General features: G+C 42.0%; 1 protein-coding gene and 1 long non-coding RNA gene across 3 annotated transcripts; both read right to left on the bottom strand.

Annotated features, from left to right (window-relative positions):
• Positions 1-1,579: 1,579 nt before the first annotated feature.
• Positions 1,580-2,970, bottom strand: LOC135564296 (uncharacterized). Its single transcript, XR_010460871.1, has 2 exons — positions 2,795-2,970; positions 1,580-2,697 (listed from the first exon to the last, which is right to left on the bottom strand). It is a non-coding gene; the product is annotated as an uncharacterized LOC135564296 (long non-coding RNA).
• Positions 2,971-10,007: 7,037 nt separating this feature from the next.
• LOC115107306 (uncharacterized) lies at positions 10,008-14,017 on the bottom strand. Of its 2 annotated transcripts, none has more exons than XM_065009434.1 (9): positions 13,881-14,017; positions 12,808-13,002; positions 12,456-12,661; positions 12,167-12,211; positions 11,992-12,007; positions 11,385-11,585; positions 11,087-11,289; positions 10,652-10,697; positions 10,008-10,415 (listed from the first exon to the last, which is right to left on the bottom strand). In XM_065009434.1, the coding sequence occupies exons 2-9, from the start codon at positions 12,986-12,988 to the stop codon at positions 10,324-10,326; spliced, it is 990 nt and encodes a 329-aa protein (XP_064865506.1). In that variant the 5' UTR covers positions 12,989-13,002; positions 13,881-14,017; the 3' UTR covers positions 10,008-10,323. The 2 variants fall into 2 exon arrangements, with proteins under 2 accessions (XP_064865506.1, XP_029486560.1); XM_029630700.2 differs by lacking the exon at positions 13,881-14,017 and adding an exon at positions 13,172-13,344.
• Between the last annotated feature and the right edge of the window lie 2,613 nt (positions 14,018-16,630).

Raw genomic sequence — 16,630 nt, forward strand, 5'->3', positions numbered from 1 at the left:
CCAAGCTGCTTGCCTATTGTCCTGTAGCCCATCCCAGCCTTGTGCAGGTCTACAATTTTATCCCTGATGTCCTTACACCCTCTCTGGTCTTGGCCATTGTGGAGAGGTTGGAGTCTGTTTGATTGCGTGTGTGGACAGGTGTATTTTTTACAAGTAATTAAATTCTTAGAGCTACCCCCTCGAGCAGTCATTTTAAAGAATAACAAAATTTCAGCGAGACAACTCAAAGGTGAAATCCATTAAAGCCAAGTAATGGAATTCATTGCCCTTGACAAACAAATGTTTTCTGTCATGGGTGATGTTGGCTTTCGCCGACTGATCTAGCACTGGTACACACTACCAAGTGCGCTATTTTGAGATGTTGTCCTCCCGGAGTTACACAGTAATAGTGTCATTGCTATTAGTTTCACGACATACATACTATGGAACGCTGTTTGGGTCTTTGCATGTCAAACACGATACAGTAGCACTGTCAAAGTTGTACAAAAAAGTCAGCAAACAAGCAAACACCAGCCACGAACGATGTGTTTACAATACCGTGTTGGTAATAAAGCATAATTTGTTCGGCCGCAACTTCTGGGGTAGCTAGCTTTAGCTTGGTACTTAGCTAGCACCAATACACCCAGACTGAAAACAATTACCAGTAGAACCTGCAGTCATTTTCATTATTCTTAGCAATGATTTAGGAATCGGCAGGGTAGCCTAGTGGTTAGTGCGTTGGACTATTAACCGGAAGGTTGTAGGTTCAAACCCCCGAGCTGACAAGGTACAAATCTGTCGTTCTGCCCCTGAACAGGCAGTTAACCCACTGTTCCTAGGCCGTTATTGAAAATAAGAATTTGTTCTTAACTGACTTGCCTAGTTAAATAAAGGTACAAAAATATATATATCCTTGTGAGTAAATATTAGCTAGGTTTCCACTTATTGTTCTTCTATTGAAATTGAACTTCAGTTCATGAAAATAAATAGCTAGTCAGCAACCTGTTGCCCAAAGTTAATGTTATAAGCAGCCAGCTAGCTTCATCTGGCTAGTGAGGCTCCACCGCACCGGGTTATGTGTTGTGAAGCTAGCCACAGTAAGGATTAGGCACAATAGTGGAATTTGCGGTTTGCCTTCAAAATAAAAGTATGTTATTGATAGTAATGCAAATGAATACAAATAGTAGAATTATGCCATACTTTTATTTTGAAGGATAAACAAAGTCCACTATTGTGGCTAATCCTTATTGGGGCTAGTTTCACGTAGATGGGTCCAACCACCATTAATCAAATAACAACTGTCTTATAAATGAGGGTTATTTTAGATGATGACACCTAGCTATATAGTTAGCTAGCTAACTATAGCTAATGAAACAGATGTAGTGCTATTTGACACATCAAATAGTGTTATTTGACGTGTATCTTTTATGCCACGCAAAGACAAACGGCGTTCCATAGAAATCCTGGTTGAGAATGAAACGACTGAACAAATGAACAACGAAACAGCACAGCAAGTAAGTGAAAGAAATAGGTTTTTGATTATGTTTTACTGGTAATGGGGACATACGTAAATGCCAACAAAATAACTTTTTGGTCAGTGTGGTGTTTGTGTAACCTTTATTTAACTAGGCAAGTCAGTTAAGAACAAATTCTTATTTACAATGACGACCCGGATGATGCTGGGCCAATTGTGCGCCGCAAAACGGGATTCTCAATCACAGTCAGATGTGACACAGCCTGGATTCAAACCAGGGACTGTAGTGACACCTCTTGCACTGAGATGCAGTGCCTTAGACCGCTGCGTCCATGTGTGTGTGTTAACTATTTAACTGTACTAGAATGCTTAAAAGGCCGCTAAAATTGTAAATATCGGTATCATTTTTTTTGGCAAGGAAAATATCAGATATCAGTATCGGCCAAAAATGTCAAATCGGTGCATCCCTAATGAGTAATGCTAGATACATAACATTATTAAAGTGGCTAGTGATCCATTTCTAAAAGTGGCCAGTGATTCCTAATCTATGTCTATAGGCAGCCGCCTCTGTGCTAGTGATGGCTGTTTAGCAGTCTGAGGGCCTTGAGATAGAATCTGTCTGTCCCAGCTTTGATGCACCTGTACTGACTTCGCCTTCTGGATGATATCGGGGTGAACAGTCAGTGGTCCGGGTGGTTGATGTCCTTGATGATCTTTTTGGCATTCCTATGGCATCAGGTGCTGTAGGTGTCAGGAGGGCGGGAAGTTTGCACCCGGTAATGCGTTGGGCAGACCGCCCCACCCTCTGGAGAGCTTTGCCGTTGTGGGCGGTGCAGTTGCCGTACCAGGCAGTGATACAGCCCAACAGGATGCTCTCAATTGTGTATCTGTAAAAGTTTGTGAGGGTTTTCGGTGTTAAGCCAAATTTCTTTAGCCGCCTGAGGTTGAAGAGGCGCTGTTGTGCCTTCTTTACTACATTGTCTGTGTGGGTGGACCATTTCAGTTTGAATTTGTAAGTGATGTGTACGCCGAGGAACTTAAAACCTTCCACCTTCTCCACTGCGGTCCCATCGATGTGGATAGGGGGGTGCTCCCTCTGCTGTTTCCTGAAGTCCACCATCTCCTTAGTTTTGTTGACGTTGGGTAAGAGGTTATTTCCTGGCACCACACTCCCAAAGCCCTCACCTCCTCGCTGTAGGCTGTCAAGTCATTGTTGGTAATCAAGCCTACTACTGTTGTGTCATCTGCAAAGGAGGTGATACGGTCCTTGACTAGTCTCTCAAAGCACTGCTAGATGACAGAGGTGAGTGCTATGGAGCGATAGTCATTTAATTCAATTACCTTTGCTTTCTTAGGTACAGGGACAATGGTGGCTGTCTTGAAGCATTTGGGGACAACAGCCTGGGATAGGGATTACATCGATTGTGGCTCTGGCAAGAGAAATATGCCCAAATATATAATATCAATTTGTTTACCTGCACAATACTCTCACAATGTCAATCAACAGAGAAAATAAACAAACTAGTTACGACATTAGGTTTGGATGAGAGGGTCATCAAATACCAGATCAAAGTCATATCTTAACAGGTAATGTAAACACGTCTGTACTGCTTCTACTTTCACTCTTGAAACATCCTCCTGATTTCCAGTAATCAGAAAGTGAAAGGCGCATCTCCCGGATAGAAAACTAAATTACTACAACTACAATACCTCTTTCACCATCTGGCTTGGATCCTTAGTCGACACGGCGCCCCGCCACACCAATACTGCAGGGCTGCAGACGAATACTCCATCCGCTGTGCCTTCAACCGGCCTCCGTCGGAGCAGACGCTTCTACTAGCCCAGGGGTACTAACTTTAAAGACCGCATCGCCTGCGTGATGGCGTTTTTATCTGTCGGTCCCAGCCGCGAACTCAGGCTCTGTGTGTAGTTAACCGACCCTCTCTGCCCAGTCATCGCCATTTTACCTGTTGTTGTTTTAGCTGATGTAGCTGTTGTTGTCTCACCCATTGTTGTCTAAGTTAGCTCTCCAAATCAACACCTGTGATTACTTTATGCCTCACTGTATGTCTCTCTCATATGTCAATATGCCTTGTATACTGCTGTTTAGGTTAGTTATCATTGTTTTAGTTTACTGCGGAGCCCCTAGTTCCACTCATTATACCTCTGATACCTCCTTTGTCCCACTCTCACACATGCCTCACCCATTATAACCAGCTTATCCAGAGATACAACCTCTCTTATCATCACTCAGTGCCTGGGCTTACCTCCGCTGTACCCGCACTCCATCATATCCCTGTCTGCACATTATGCCCTGAATCTATTCTACCACACCCAGAAATATGCTCCTTTTACTCTTTGTCCACAACGCTCTAGGCGACCAGTTTTGATAGCCTTTAGCCGTACCCTCATCCTACTCCTACTCTGTTCCACGGGTGATGTGGATGTAAACCCAGGCCCTGCATGTCCCCAGGCACCCTCATTTGTTGACTTCTGTGATCGAAAAAGCCTTGGTTTCATGCATGTCAACATCAGAAGCCTCCTCCCTAAGTTTGTTTTACTCACTGCTTTAGCACACTCTGCCAACCCTGATGTCCTTGCCGTGTCTGAATCCTGGCTTAGGAAGGCCACCAACAATTCTGAGATTTCCATACCCAGCTACAACATTTTCTGTCAAGATAGAACTGCCAAAGGGGGAGGAGTTGTAATCTACTGCAGAGATACCCTGCAAAGTTCTGTCATACTTTCCAGGTTTTACCCAAACAGATTGAACTTCTAATTTTAAAAATGTACCTCTCCAGAAATAAGTCTCTCACTGTTGCCGCCTGCTATCGACCCCCCTCCGCTCCCAGCTGTGATCTGGACACCATTTGTGAATTGATCACCACCCATCTAGCTTCAGAGTTCATTCTGTTAGGTGACCTAAACTGGGATATGGTGGCGTGTCTTACAATCTAAGCTAGATGCCCTCAATCTCACACAAATAATCAAGGAACCCACCAGGTACAACCCTAAATCCGTTAACATGGGCACCATCATAGGCATTATCCTGACCAACTTACCCTTCAAATACACCTCCTCTGTTTTCCATCAGGATCTCAGCGATCAATGCCTCATTGCCTGTATCTGCTATGGGTCCCGGGTGGCCACCCCTCATCACTGTCAAACGCTCCCTAAAACACTTCTGCGAGCAGGCCTTTCTAATCGACCTGGCCCGGGTATCCTGGAAGGATTTTGACCTCTTCCTGTCAGTCGAGGATGCCTGGTTATTCTTTAAAAGTAATTTCCTCACCATCTTAGATAAGCATGCCCCGTTCAAAAAATGCAGAACTAAGAACAGATATAGCCCTTGGTTCACTCCAGACCTGACTGCCCTTAACCAGCACAAAAACATCCTGTGGTGGACTGCAATAGCATCGAATAGTCCCCACGATATGCAACTGTTCAGGGAAGTCAGGAACCAATACACGCAGTCAGTCAGGAAAGCAAAGGCCCCGCAGCTACTCACCCAAGCCTCCCCAGCTTCTCCTTCACCCAAATCCAGACAGCAGATGTTCTGAAAGAGCTGCAAAACCAGGACCCGTACAAATCAGCTGGGCTAGACAATCTGGACTAAAACTATCCGCCGCCATTGTAGCAACCCCTATTTATTACCAGCCTGTTCAACCTCTCTTTCGTATCGTCCGAGATCCCTAAAGATTGGAAAGCTGCCGCGGTCATCCCCCTCTTCAAAGGGGGTGACACCCTAGACTCAAACTGTTACAGACCTATATCCATCCTGCCCTGCCTATCTAAAGTCTTCGAAAGTCAAGTTAATAAACAGATCACTGACCATTTCGAAACCCACCGTACCTTCTGCGCAGTGCAATCCGGCTTCCGAGCTGGTCACGGGTGCACCTCAGACACGCTCAAGGTACTAAACAATATCATAACCGCCATCGATAAAAGACAGTACTGTGCAGCCATCTTCATCGACCTGGCCAAGGCTTTCGACTCTGTCAATCATCGTATTCTTATCAGCAGACTCAATAGCCTTGGTTTTTCTAATGACTGCCTCGCCTGGTTCACCAACTACTTTGCAGACAGAGTTCAGTGTGTCAAATCGGTGGGCATGTTGTCCGGACCTCTGGCAGTCTCTATGGGGGTACCACAGGGTTCAATTCTCGGGCCGACTATTTTCTCTGTATATATCAATGATGTCGCTCTTGCTGCGGGCGATTCCCTGATCCACCTCTACGCAGGCGACACCATTCTGTATACTTCTGGCCCTTTCTTGGACACTGTGCTAACTAACCTCCAAACGAGCTTCAATGCCATACAACACCCCTTCCGTGGCCTCCAACTGCTCTTAATCGCTAGTACAACCAAATGCATGCTTTTCAACCGTTCACTGCCCGCACCCACCCGCCCGACTAACATCACCACCCTGGATGGTTCCGACCTAGAATATATGGACAACTATAAATACCTAGGTGTCTGGCTAGACTGTAAACTCTCCTTCCAGACTCATATTAAACATCTCCAGTCAAAAATCAAATCTAGAATCAGCTTTCTATTTCACAACAAAGCCTCCTTCACTCACGCCACCAAATTTACCCTAGTAAAACTGGCTATCCTACCGATTCTCGACATCGGCAATGTCATCTACAAAATAGCTTCCAACACTCTACTCAGCAAACTGGATGCAGTGTATCATAGTGCAATCCGTTTTGTTACCAAATCACCGTATACCACCCACCACTGCGACCTGTATGCTCTAGTCAGCTGGCCCTCGCTATATATTCGTCGCCAGACCCACTGGCTCCAGGTCATCTATAAGTCTCTGCTAGGTAAAGTCCCGCCTTATCTCAACTCACTGGTTACCATAGCAGCACCCACCCGTAGCACACGCTCCAGCAGGTATATCTCACTGGTCACCCCCAAAGCCAATTCTTCCTTAGGCCGCCTCTCCTTCCAGTTCTCTGCTGACAATGACTGGAATGAACTGCAAAAATCACTAAAGCTGATACTCTTACCTCCCTCACTAGCTTTAAGCACCAGATGTCAGAGCAGCTCACAGATCACTGCACCTGTACATAGCTCATCTGTAAATAGCCCATTCAATCTACCTCATCCCCATACTGTATTTATTTATTTATTTATTTATCTTGCTCCTTTGCAATCCAGTATCTCTACGTGCACATTCATCTTCTGCACATTCTACCATTCCAGTGTTTAATTGCTATATTGTAATTACTTCGCCACCATGGCCTATTTATTGCCTTACCTCTCTTATCCTACCTCATTTACACATGCTGTATATGCTGTTTTTACTAGCTTTCTTTATTTCATTTCATTTATCTTTGTTTCATAGCATAGTTTAATCTTCTTTTTATTCAGTTTACTCACATGGTTTCTCAATTTGCAATATGTTTGAAAATCGGTTGTGCAGCCAGACTTATTTGCCATTCCTTCTTGCCTCATCCCTCTTAACCATACCATTTTTTAATTCCTCATCAATCCACAGGGATTTAACCATTTTTACAGTCATGTTCTTAAAGGGTGCATGCTTATTAGTAACAGGATTAAGCAATTTCATAAATGTGTCAAGTGCAGAGTCTGTTTGCTCCTCATTACAAACCACGGACCAACAAATACTCTTTGGACCTTTCATAAGGAAATGCTGCAGCAACCGCCCTTGCTTCCTTTCTGTTTCTTTATTGTTTTCAAAATATTTGTGTTTGGTTTGTTATTGTGACGACACATCAGTAGTCCTCCCTTGCTCTCATGGAACAGAAGGTTAACAGTCTTCATTACATAATCTCTGGTCACTAGTCTGCTGCTATCAGCTACATTGGAGTCTGGGTTGAAGGTGTGATGCAGTACTACACTAAACTCTGATCAAGTGACAGGTTCAGTTCCATGAATTGCTATAGACAAGTGTCATCTTAGTAATAGTTACGTAGTAGTTACTTAGCTAGTAGGGTAAGCATTAACAAAACAAAAACAACTGCTATAATAACTTATTTAATGGATATTTACCTGGACTCTGCTGCAGTGCTTGCCTGATGACTCAAACTGAACTCTTGACTACTTCTTCACTACATATAGTACTTCAGTCTGAGACTGACATCATTGAAGTTGTTTGTAGTGACGTCAAAATGAGGGGTGTTGTACAAAACAAAGTAATCAGTGATGGGATAATCTCTAACCAATCAGAGTATCAAAGCCAATGACTAATTTTCAAAATGGCTCTGGCCTAACTGTCAAAATGGCTCTGGCCCAACCCATTGGTTTCTAACACCAATCAGAATGGTTAGAATGTGTTTGCATTCTAGAAATCGTTAGGGAGGTACTCAGATCCAGAAACTAACGTCCGTAGGCGTGACGTAGCATTTGGGCGGAGAAAGGAGTTTGGGTAGCCAGGAAACTGCAGTGATGCTTCAGTATCAATCCCAACACAGTCCTCCTGGCTCTCATGGAACAGACAGTCAGTCCACACTGAGTATTATATCAGTTCTGGTCACTAGTCTGCTGCTGTCAAGTACAGTGAACTCCAGAATTGACTGTGAATTAACTTTAAATAATAATTGGTGTGAATGCTCACTGCCTGATTGGATAGAAAACATTTACTGCAAGAACAACTCTAGCTTCAGTAGCCAGCTGGCAGTAACTGTGGTTACAGGTCTTTTGAATTTGATCATTTGTGTGTTGTCGTAAGTGGGGAGAAATGACACAAAGCAAGTGGCAAGTCCTCTATGCTCTTTTACTATTTGAGTAGGCTAAACTAGCTATATTTTTCAGGATCCTGTCTTTCAAAGATCATTCCTAAAAATCCAAATAACTTCACAGATCTTCATTGTAAAGGGTTTAAACACTGTTTCCCATGCTTGTTCAATGAACCATAAACAATTAATGAACATGCACTTGTGGAACGGTCGATAAGAGATTAACAGCTTACAGACGGTAGACAATTAAGGTCACAGTTATGAAAACTTAGGACACTAAAGAGGCCTTTCTACCGACTCTGAAAAACACGAAAAGAACGATGCCCAGGGTCCCTGCTCATCTATTTGAACGTGCCTTAGGCATGCTGCAAGGAGGAATGAGGACTGCAGATGTGGCCAGGGCAATAAGTTGCAATGTCCGTACCCCTAGACGCCTAAGACAGTGCTACATGGAGACAGGACGGACAGCTGATCGTCCTCACAGTGGCAGACCACATGTAACAACACCTGCACAGGATCGGTACATTTGGACATCACACCTGCGGGACAGGTACAGGATGGCAACAACAACTGCCCGAGTTACACCAGGAATGCACAATCCCTCCATCAGTGCTCAGACTGTCCGCAATAGGCTGAGAGAGGCTGGACTGAGGGCTTGTAGGCCTGTTGTAAGGCAGGTCCTCACCAGACATCACCGGCAACAATGTCGCCTATGGGCACAAAATCGCTGGACCAGACAGGACTGGCAAAAAGTTCTCTCCACTGACGAGTCGGGTTTTGTGATGGTCGGATTCGCGTTTATCGTCGAAGGAATGAGCGTTACACGAGGCCTGTACTCTGGCGCGGGATCGATTTTGAGGTGAAGGGTCTGTCATGGTCTGGGGTGGACTGAACTTGTTGTCATTACAGGCAATCTCAATGCTGTGCGTTACAAGGAATATATCCTCCTCCATCATGTGGTACCCTTCCTGCAGGCTCATCCTGACATGACCCTCCAGCATGATAATGCCACCAGCCATACTGCTCGTTCTGTGCGTGATATCCTGCAAGACAGGAATGTCAGTGTTCTGCCACGGCCAGCAAAGACCTGGATCTCAATCCCATTGAGCACGTCTGGGACCTGTTGGATCGGAGGTTGAGGGCTAGGACCATTCCCCCCAGAAATGTCCGGAAACTTGCAGGTGCCTTGGAAGAGTTGGGTAACATCTCACTGCAAGAACTGGCAAATCTGGTGCAGTCCATGAGGAGGAGATGCACTGCAGTATTTAATGCAGCTGGTGGCCACACCAGATACTGACTGTTACTTTTGATTTTGACCCCCCATTCGTTCAGGGAAACATGATTACATTTATGTTAGTCACATGACTGTGGAACTTGTTCAGTGTATGTCTAAGTTGTTGAATCTTGTTATGTTCATACAAATATTTACACATGTTAAGTTTGTTGAAAATAAACGCAGTTGACAGTGAGAGGACGGTTCTTTTTTTTTTGCTGAGTCAATATATATTTACTTTTGGATTCTCATTTTTCAGGGGGTGCGGCAGCACACCCAGCACGCCTACTTCCTGCAGCTATGCATAGCTGTAGTTTTAGTTTACGGTTGACGCAGCTTGTTCGTCATTAGCCAATCAGCATTTTTCAACGAGTGCAAACGGGTATTTACGACTTGCCAACTGGTAAATACCACCTTCCCAATTGGTTAACAACGCATCATCACTCCTACCCCTGGCTCTCATGGAAGAGACAGTCCACTGTGAGTATTACATCACCTCTGGTCACTAGTCTGCTGCTGTCAGTTACATTGTTTGACTATTTGTGCTTCATCAATGACACACTCATAAAGCAACTGAAATTCAATGACTTTAATATTTAAAAGAAGGGCAGTCAAAGCAGAACAAAGTGTCAACACAGAATATACTATCAGAGTAGTCCTACAATATTACATGAGCATCATGCCATCTTAAACTAATATACTATCCTGATAGATAGGTAGAGGTAGGTAGAGTAAGTGCTTTATTAGGCTTTATTCATTATTTTTAATGTATATTTAAATCAGTTTATCTGTGTTGTCTGTGTAATTTCTACAGTTTATTCCTCTGTTGCTGTTTAGACCTACTTGCTCTTTTTCCATTAGGTTATTTTGATAAACCTCATTGTTTCTTTCTATAAAAAAACAATCAAAAATACCACCAAACACAAAAGAACAAGAAAAAGAAAAAGAATGAGCCCAACACCAAATGGTGATCTCTGGCAACCTGTAAGAGAGTATAAAACATTAAAAGCTGTATGTCAGTTAGCCACAGTAAAGTACAATTATCACAATACAGTCAATGTTTCTGAAATGCAAACAATTTATCCTCTATAAAAACATGTCATAATTACCAACAACTACATATGGATTACATAGTTATTAGTTATGAATATAATGTGAACATAAGCAACTGTAAATAGTGTAATGTTGTAGAATTTCGTTTTAATTAATGATACTTACAACACCTGTCTACCTTGATGCAATCAAGGACTTTGGAACACACCATCTGGAAATGAAAACAGTTGGAAAAAGACACATTGCCTTCAGAACCCTCAGAATAGTATGGAGGTTGTACTGTATATTTACTACATTACTAGCAACATGTAGACCTCTGAATAGGACTTTGACCAACAATACAAAAGAAGAAATCATGACAAAAAACAATAGGTCCTGCTTTAAAAAAAAATCCCAATACGAAAATTGGTTGAGAGGGTATAATGCAGTATAATGCTGATGTATTTTGTAATTTGCTTTGGTTTGTCATACCATGAGCAGACCCATACAGACAGATCCAGATTCAGTTTGTCAAAGAATTAAAGATTTCAACATTATCTTTAGCTCTCATAGTACTTAACTAACAAAGTGAGAGAAAAAATGACGGTGATGAGCTTTTACCTCAGGATGTATATTAAGCTTCTTCAGAATCTCTTTGACTGCTGCTTCATTGTGAAGACACTCCAATAGTCCCTGGCTCTCATGGAAGAGACAGTCCACTGTGAGTATTACATCACCTCTGGTCACTAGTCTGCTGCTGCCAGGTACAGTGTAGTCTGGGTTGGAGGTGTGGTGCAGTACTACCAGAATGACAGGTTTACCAGCTGTCAAAAGGAAAACAAAATACACATTACCATTTTATTTTGTCTGCCTTTTCCAATTAATTTTGGATGGATTGACCCTGCCCTGACTAGATTACCAGGAATCTGCTGCAGTGCTGCTTCAATATCAGTCCCAGCACGAGAGACGATGGGACAGAAAGCCATGATGACATCACTCTCCTCTTGTGAAATCACTTCAGTACAGCCTCCTCTGATGACGAGATGTCTTGTCAAATCCACATGAGCACCCAAGGTATTGCCAACCACACAGTTGAAGAATCTCACCATCCCTGACATCTCTATAGAAACATAGACAATATGAAGAAAATGTAGACATTATTCACACTATCTAGATATAATGCGTTATATTTTTAATTGTATTACATCAAAAGTAGTTCAAGGGGAAAAATACACTAGTAGTCCACTGTGCTTATTTGGTAATATGACAATCCAGTTATCAAGATGAACTATGTCTTTGAAACGAGACAGGAGGCACTTCTTTCATAATAGTTTTTGGAAATGAAAAAATGGTGGATGTGGTTTTCCAACTGAAGTCAAACAATGCTTCCACATAATCAGTTTGCAGTCTGTTTTTCTTACAGGAATCAACATTGATCCCCCAATAGCAGTTTTCTTATATGACAAAGGATTGTAGATATTGTACATATACATCATCTTAATGTATGATTTATAGCTTGAACTTACCTTGAGTAAATGTATGCTGCAACAGAGAGGTTACAAATTACATAAAAAATGGATCTCTTTAAACTTTGTAAAAAATTAACTATGTATCAGACTAAAAACATCATATAGTGCTTAACAATTGTTGGTAATGTTGTCAGCTGTTAAGTGGCAACTCCTAAAATGAAAATATACATACCGGACTGTTTCTGTGATCAGGGATGTCCATGCTGATATCTACCACCTATGAATAAAATATTGCAAAACACTGAATAAAGTGGTTCAATATACTTTCATTAAAAATAACAAATACTCATATTTAAATGAAAATTATTCACACTCTTGGACCCTGTCTAATAAAATGCTTCAGTTAAAATGTCTGCTTTTGCATGTACTGTTTTTGCTAACCAGCTGAATCTGGTTTGTGTGTCCAATTCATGAATGATCATGACTGAATGACAGATATACAGAGAACATGGGTGAACTACCTTTGGCTTCCTGTTCAGCCGGTTCAGAATGTTACCAACTGCTGCTTTGTTGCGAGGGCAGTTCAGTAGTCCTCCCTTACTCTCATGGAACAGACAGTCCACTGTGAGTATTACATCACTTCTGGTCACTAGTCTGCTGCTGTCAGGTACAGTGCACTCTGGGTTAAAATAGTGATGCAGGACTACCAGAATGACATCTTTACCCTCTGTCAAAAGAATGAGGGACAAACAAAGCATTTATTCATGTCATCAGCCACTTGATACATGTTCTATCTAGATCAACTGATATGGAGATAGAACAGATAGATCAGACAATAGTATAGTTTTGGAGGATACTTTGAGGTTTGGCTACCTGGAATCTGCTGCAGTGCTGCCTCAATATCAGTACCAGCACGAGAGACGATGGGACAGAAAGCCATGATGACATCACTCTGCTCTGCTGACATCACTTCAGTGAAGCCTCCTCCAAGTTGTCTCGTAAACTGGATATGGGAATCCGTAGTATTGCCGGTGGTGATGGTGTAGTACCTCATCAACCTTGGCACCTCTGTTTTATAATGGATTAAAAAAAAGAAAAGTCAAGTATAGACCTCAAAACTAAAAGTAGCAATGTTTTGGTTTAGATCACTGCCCAGACAACTATAAGCCTAACCTAAGATCTGGCCTGAAACGTTATTTAAATAAGTGGTAGGTCAGTGTCCTGCTAAAATAATTACCTCTGTGTTCCAATGTAGATATGTATGGGGAGTGAACAGGGAAAACATATTTATTAATCATGTAACAGACAATAAAATACATATCTTACTGTATAATATCACAACCAGTATGCAGACAATGTTAATATTTGAAGTCGTCTTTCACTTTCGTTCTGACTATGACATATCACTCTGAGAAGCTATGCAGTCTCCCACCCACCTCCCCTCTTGCCTTTATTTGACCATGTTATTTACAGGAAACAAGAAACTAAAAGTCAATAGCTGACATCTATTTTACACCAATATAATTAGCATCATAAACCCCATTATATGTTCTTGTCTGCATCAGTAGCCTATACACACCACATCACTTTGACTTATTCATAAAGCATAGTGGTGTTAAATAAGAACTCAATGAAGGGTGAACAATGAGCAATGTATGAGTTTTCAGACAGGTGATCTCCTAATAACAACTCATCTGATACATAATGGCTGTATTTACACAGGCAGACCAATTCTGAAGTTTTGACCAATTAAAAAAAAAAGAGCTGATCTGATTGTTCAAAAGACCAATTAGTGGAAAAAGATTAGTATTGTGTCATTTGTGTAAACGCAGTCTTCTGTTGTTTCAGTCTGGATATCAATTGAACAAAAAATACACAGATCAGATCTGCCTTTAACTGTATCATGTGTCAGTTAGTGCTAAATGTAAAGAGGAAAATTGACTTACTGAACCATAATGGTGTGTGAATTCCTTTTGGAAGATGACCATTGAAAGGCAATCTGACTACCTTCTTTGATGCCCAGAGGAAAGTGAAAATGTACACAGCTTGAGGGAAAAGAGATGGTTTTATCAGAAACAGTTTCACTTTCATATTCAAGAGACACTATAGTAGGCTTTTAGAACTGCAGCATCACCTGTTTTCTCATCTGGCATTCAACTGGCTGTAGTTAACCATTAGCCTGTGAAACAACCTAAAAAGTCTATAACATTCATTGTAAAAGTAAAAAAGAAAAACTAACATAACTTGTCACCAATGCTATGAGTAATATTCATACAGAAATCACATCCAGTATTGTTAGACACTCTCACTGGAACAGCTTTAAGGCTTGGGGGCATTGTGGGGGAATGCATGTAGGGTAGAAGTAGCTGATCTGGAATCTGTTTTGCGTCTGCTCAACACAATACCTGTTCCTACTGGTTGGACGCAAGAAACTGCCCCATTTACAGTTGTGGTGAATGAGATGAGAATCTTGTTTCTTGTATCCACAAAGAGGGCGTTTCAGGAATGAAGTCATCTCAAAGGTTTGCAATATGGAGAATTGATACTGTAGCGTTTGTCTTTGCCGGAAGATACCGACTGCAGCTGCGCTTGTATATACTGCCTACAGAGGTCGGAACGCAATCATGGTTATGTCAAGACACCGTGGAGCCAGCGACAGATATGCCACTGTACTCCAAATGTTACTTTTATCCACATTTCTCCATCAAGAAGATTGAAATACTGCTAGTTTTACAGAAAAACTTTCCTTTTCGTCCTCATGCTAGCTACCAGTAGCCACAGCAGCCATTATGCAGGCAAGAGTGTGCAAGGTAGTATTGAATGTGTCAATTCTCTCAACCTGTGCACCTACGTTGTAAACTTTCATTCATAGGCTAGCCTGTTTGGGAAAGGGGTTCCACTAGCGGAACGTTTCGACAACATCCGGGGGAACTGCAGAGCGCGAAATTTAAAAAATATATACAAAATATAAAACTTTCATTCATTCACAAGTACAACACACCAAATTAAAGCTGAACTTCTTGTTAATCTGGCCATCATGTCAGATTTCAAAAGGCTTTACGGGAAAAGCACACCATGATTATGTTAGGATAGCACCTAGCCACAGAAAGCCATACAGCCATTTTCCAGCAAAGGAGAGGGCTCACAAAGTCAGAAATAGCGATTCAATTAATCACTAACCTTTGATCTTCATCTGGTGGCACTCCCAGGACTCCATGTTAGACAATAAATGTGTGTTTTGTTCGATAAAGTTCATCTTTATGTCCAAAAACCTCATTTGAAATTGGCGCGTTATAAATGCATTGTCTCAAACAAACATTCGGTGAAAGTGCAGAGAGCCACATCAAATTACAGAAATACTCATCATAAACGTTGATCTAAGATACAAGTGTTTAGCATACGATTAAAGATAAACTTCTCCTTAATGCAACAGCTGTGTCAGATTTCAAAAAGGCTTTATGGAAAAAGCAAACACTATTATCTGAGGATAGCACCCCATCAAACAAGCACAGAAAATCATATTTCATCCCGCCAGGCGCGACACAAAACTCAGAAATAAAGATATAATTCATGCCTTACCTTCGAAGATATTCTTTTGTTGGCACTCCAATATGTCCCATAAACATCATAAATGGTCCTTTTGTTCGATTAATTCCACCGTTAATTATCCAAAATGTCCATTTATTTGGCGCGTTTGATCCAGAAAAACACAGGTTCCAACTCGCACAACATGACTATAAAATATATCATAAAATACCTGTAATCTTTGTCCAAAAATGTCAAACAACAGGCCTCCCGGGTGGTGCAGTGGTTAAGGGCACTGTACTGCAGCGCCAGCTGTGCCACCAGAGACTCTGGGTTCCCGCCCAGGCTCTGTCGTAACCGGCCGCGACCGGGAGGTCTGTGGGGCGACGCACAATTAGCCTAGCTTCGTCCGGGTTAGGGAGGGGTTGGCCGGTAGGGAAATCCTTGTCTCATTGTGCACCAGCGGCTCCAGTGGCGGGCCGGGTGCAGTGCGTGCTAACCAAGGTTGCCAGGTGCACGGTGTTTCCTTCGACACATTGGTGCGGCTGGCTTCTGGGTTGGATGCGCGCTGTGTTAAGAAGCAATGCGGCTTGGTTGGGTTGTGTATCGGAGGATGCATGACTTTCAACATTCGTCTCTCCCGAGCCCGTACGGGAGTTGTAGCGATGAGACAAGATAGTAGCTACTAAACAATTGGATACCACGAAAACGGGGAAAAAATATTTTTTTTAAATTATAATAAATGAAATAAAAATTCAAACAACTTTCGTAATACAACTTTAGGCATTTTTAAAAATGTAAATAATCGATCAAATTTAAGGCCGGATGAACTGTGTTCAGAGCCCTAACATGGACACTCATTCTGAATAGCTGTACTTCGTCATTTCTCTAAAGAAAAACATCAACCAATTTCTAAAGACAGTTGACATCCAGTGGAATCGATAGGAACTGCAACAAAAATGCCACATAAATCTGGGATCCCCTAGAAAATCCATTGAAAACATTGTTACCTCAAAAATAAAACATTCTGGATGGTTTGTCCTCGGGTTTTGCCTGCCAAATAAGTTCTGTTATACTCAGACATCATTCAAACAGTTTTAGAAACTTCAGAGTGTTCTCTATCCAAATCTACCACTTATATGCATATCCTAGCTTCTGGGCCTGAGTAGCA

The sequence above is a fragment of the Oncorhynchus nerka genome, linkage group LG24 (genome assembly GCF_034236695.1).
Source record: "Oncorhynchus nerka isolate Pitt River linkage group LG24, Oner_Uvic_2.0, whole genome shotgun sequence".
NCBI lineage: Eukaryota > Metazoa > Chordata > Actinopteri > Salmoniformes > Salmonidae > Oncorhynchus > Oncorhynchus nerka.

Excerpts from the sequence above, each read along its gene's own strand:
- LOC115107306 (XM_029630700.2), bottom strand. The coding sequence starts at position 13,253 with ATGTATTTTATTGTCTGTTACATGATTAATAAATATGTTTTCCCTGTT. Across the intron at positions 13,003-13,171 it reads ATCTACATTGGAACACAGAG|AGGTGCCAAGGTTGATGAGG; the intron begins GTAATTATTTTA and ends ATTATAAAACAG. Across the intron at positions 11,290-11,384 it reads AGCACTGCAGCAGATTCCTG|CTGGTAAACCTGTCATTCTG; the intron begins GTAATCTAGTCA and ends TCCTTTTGACAG.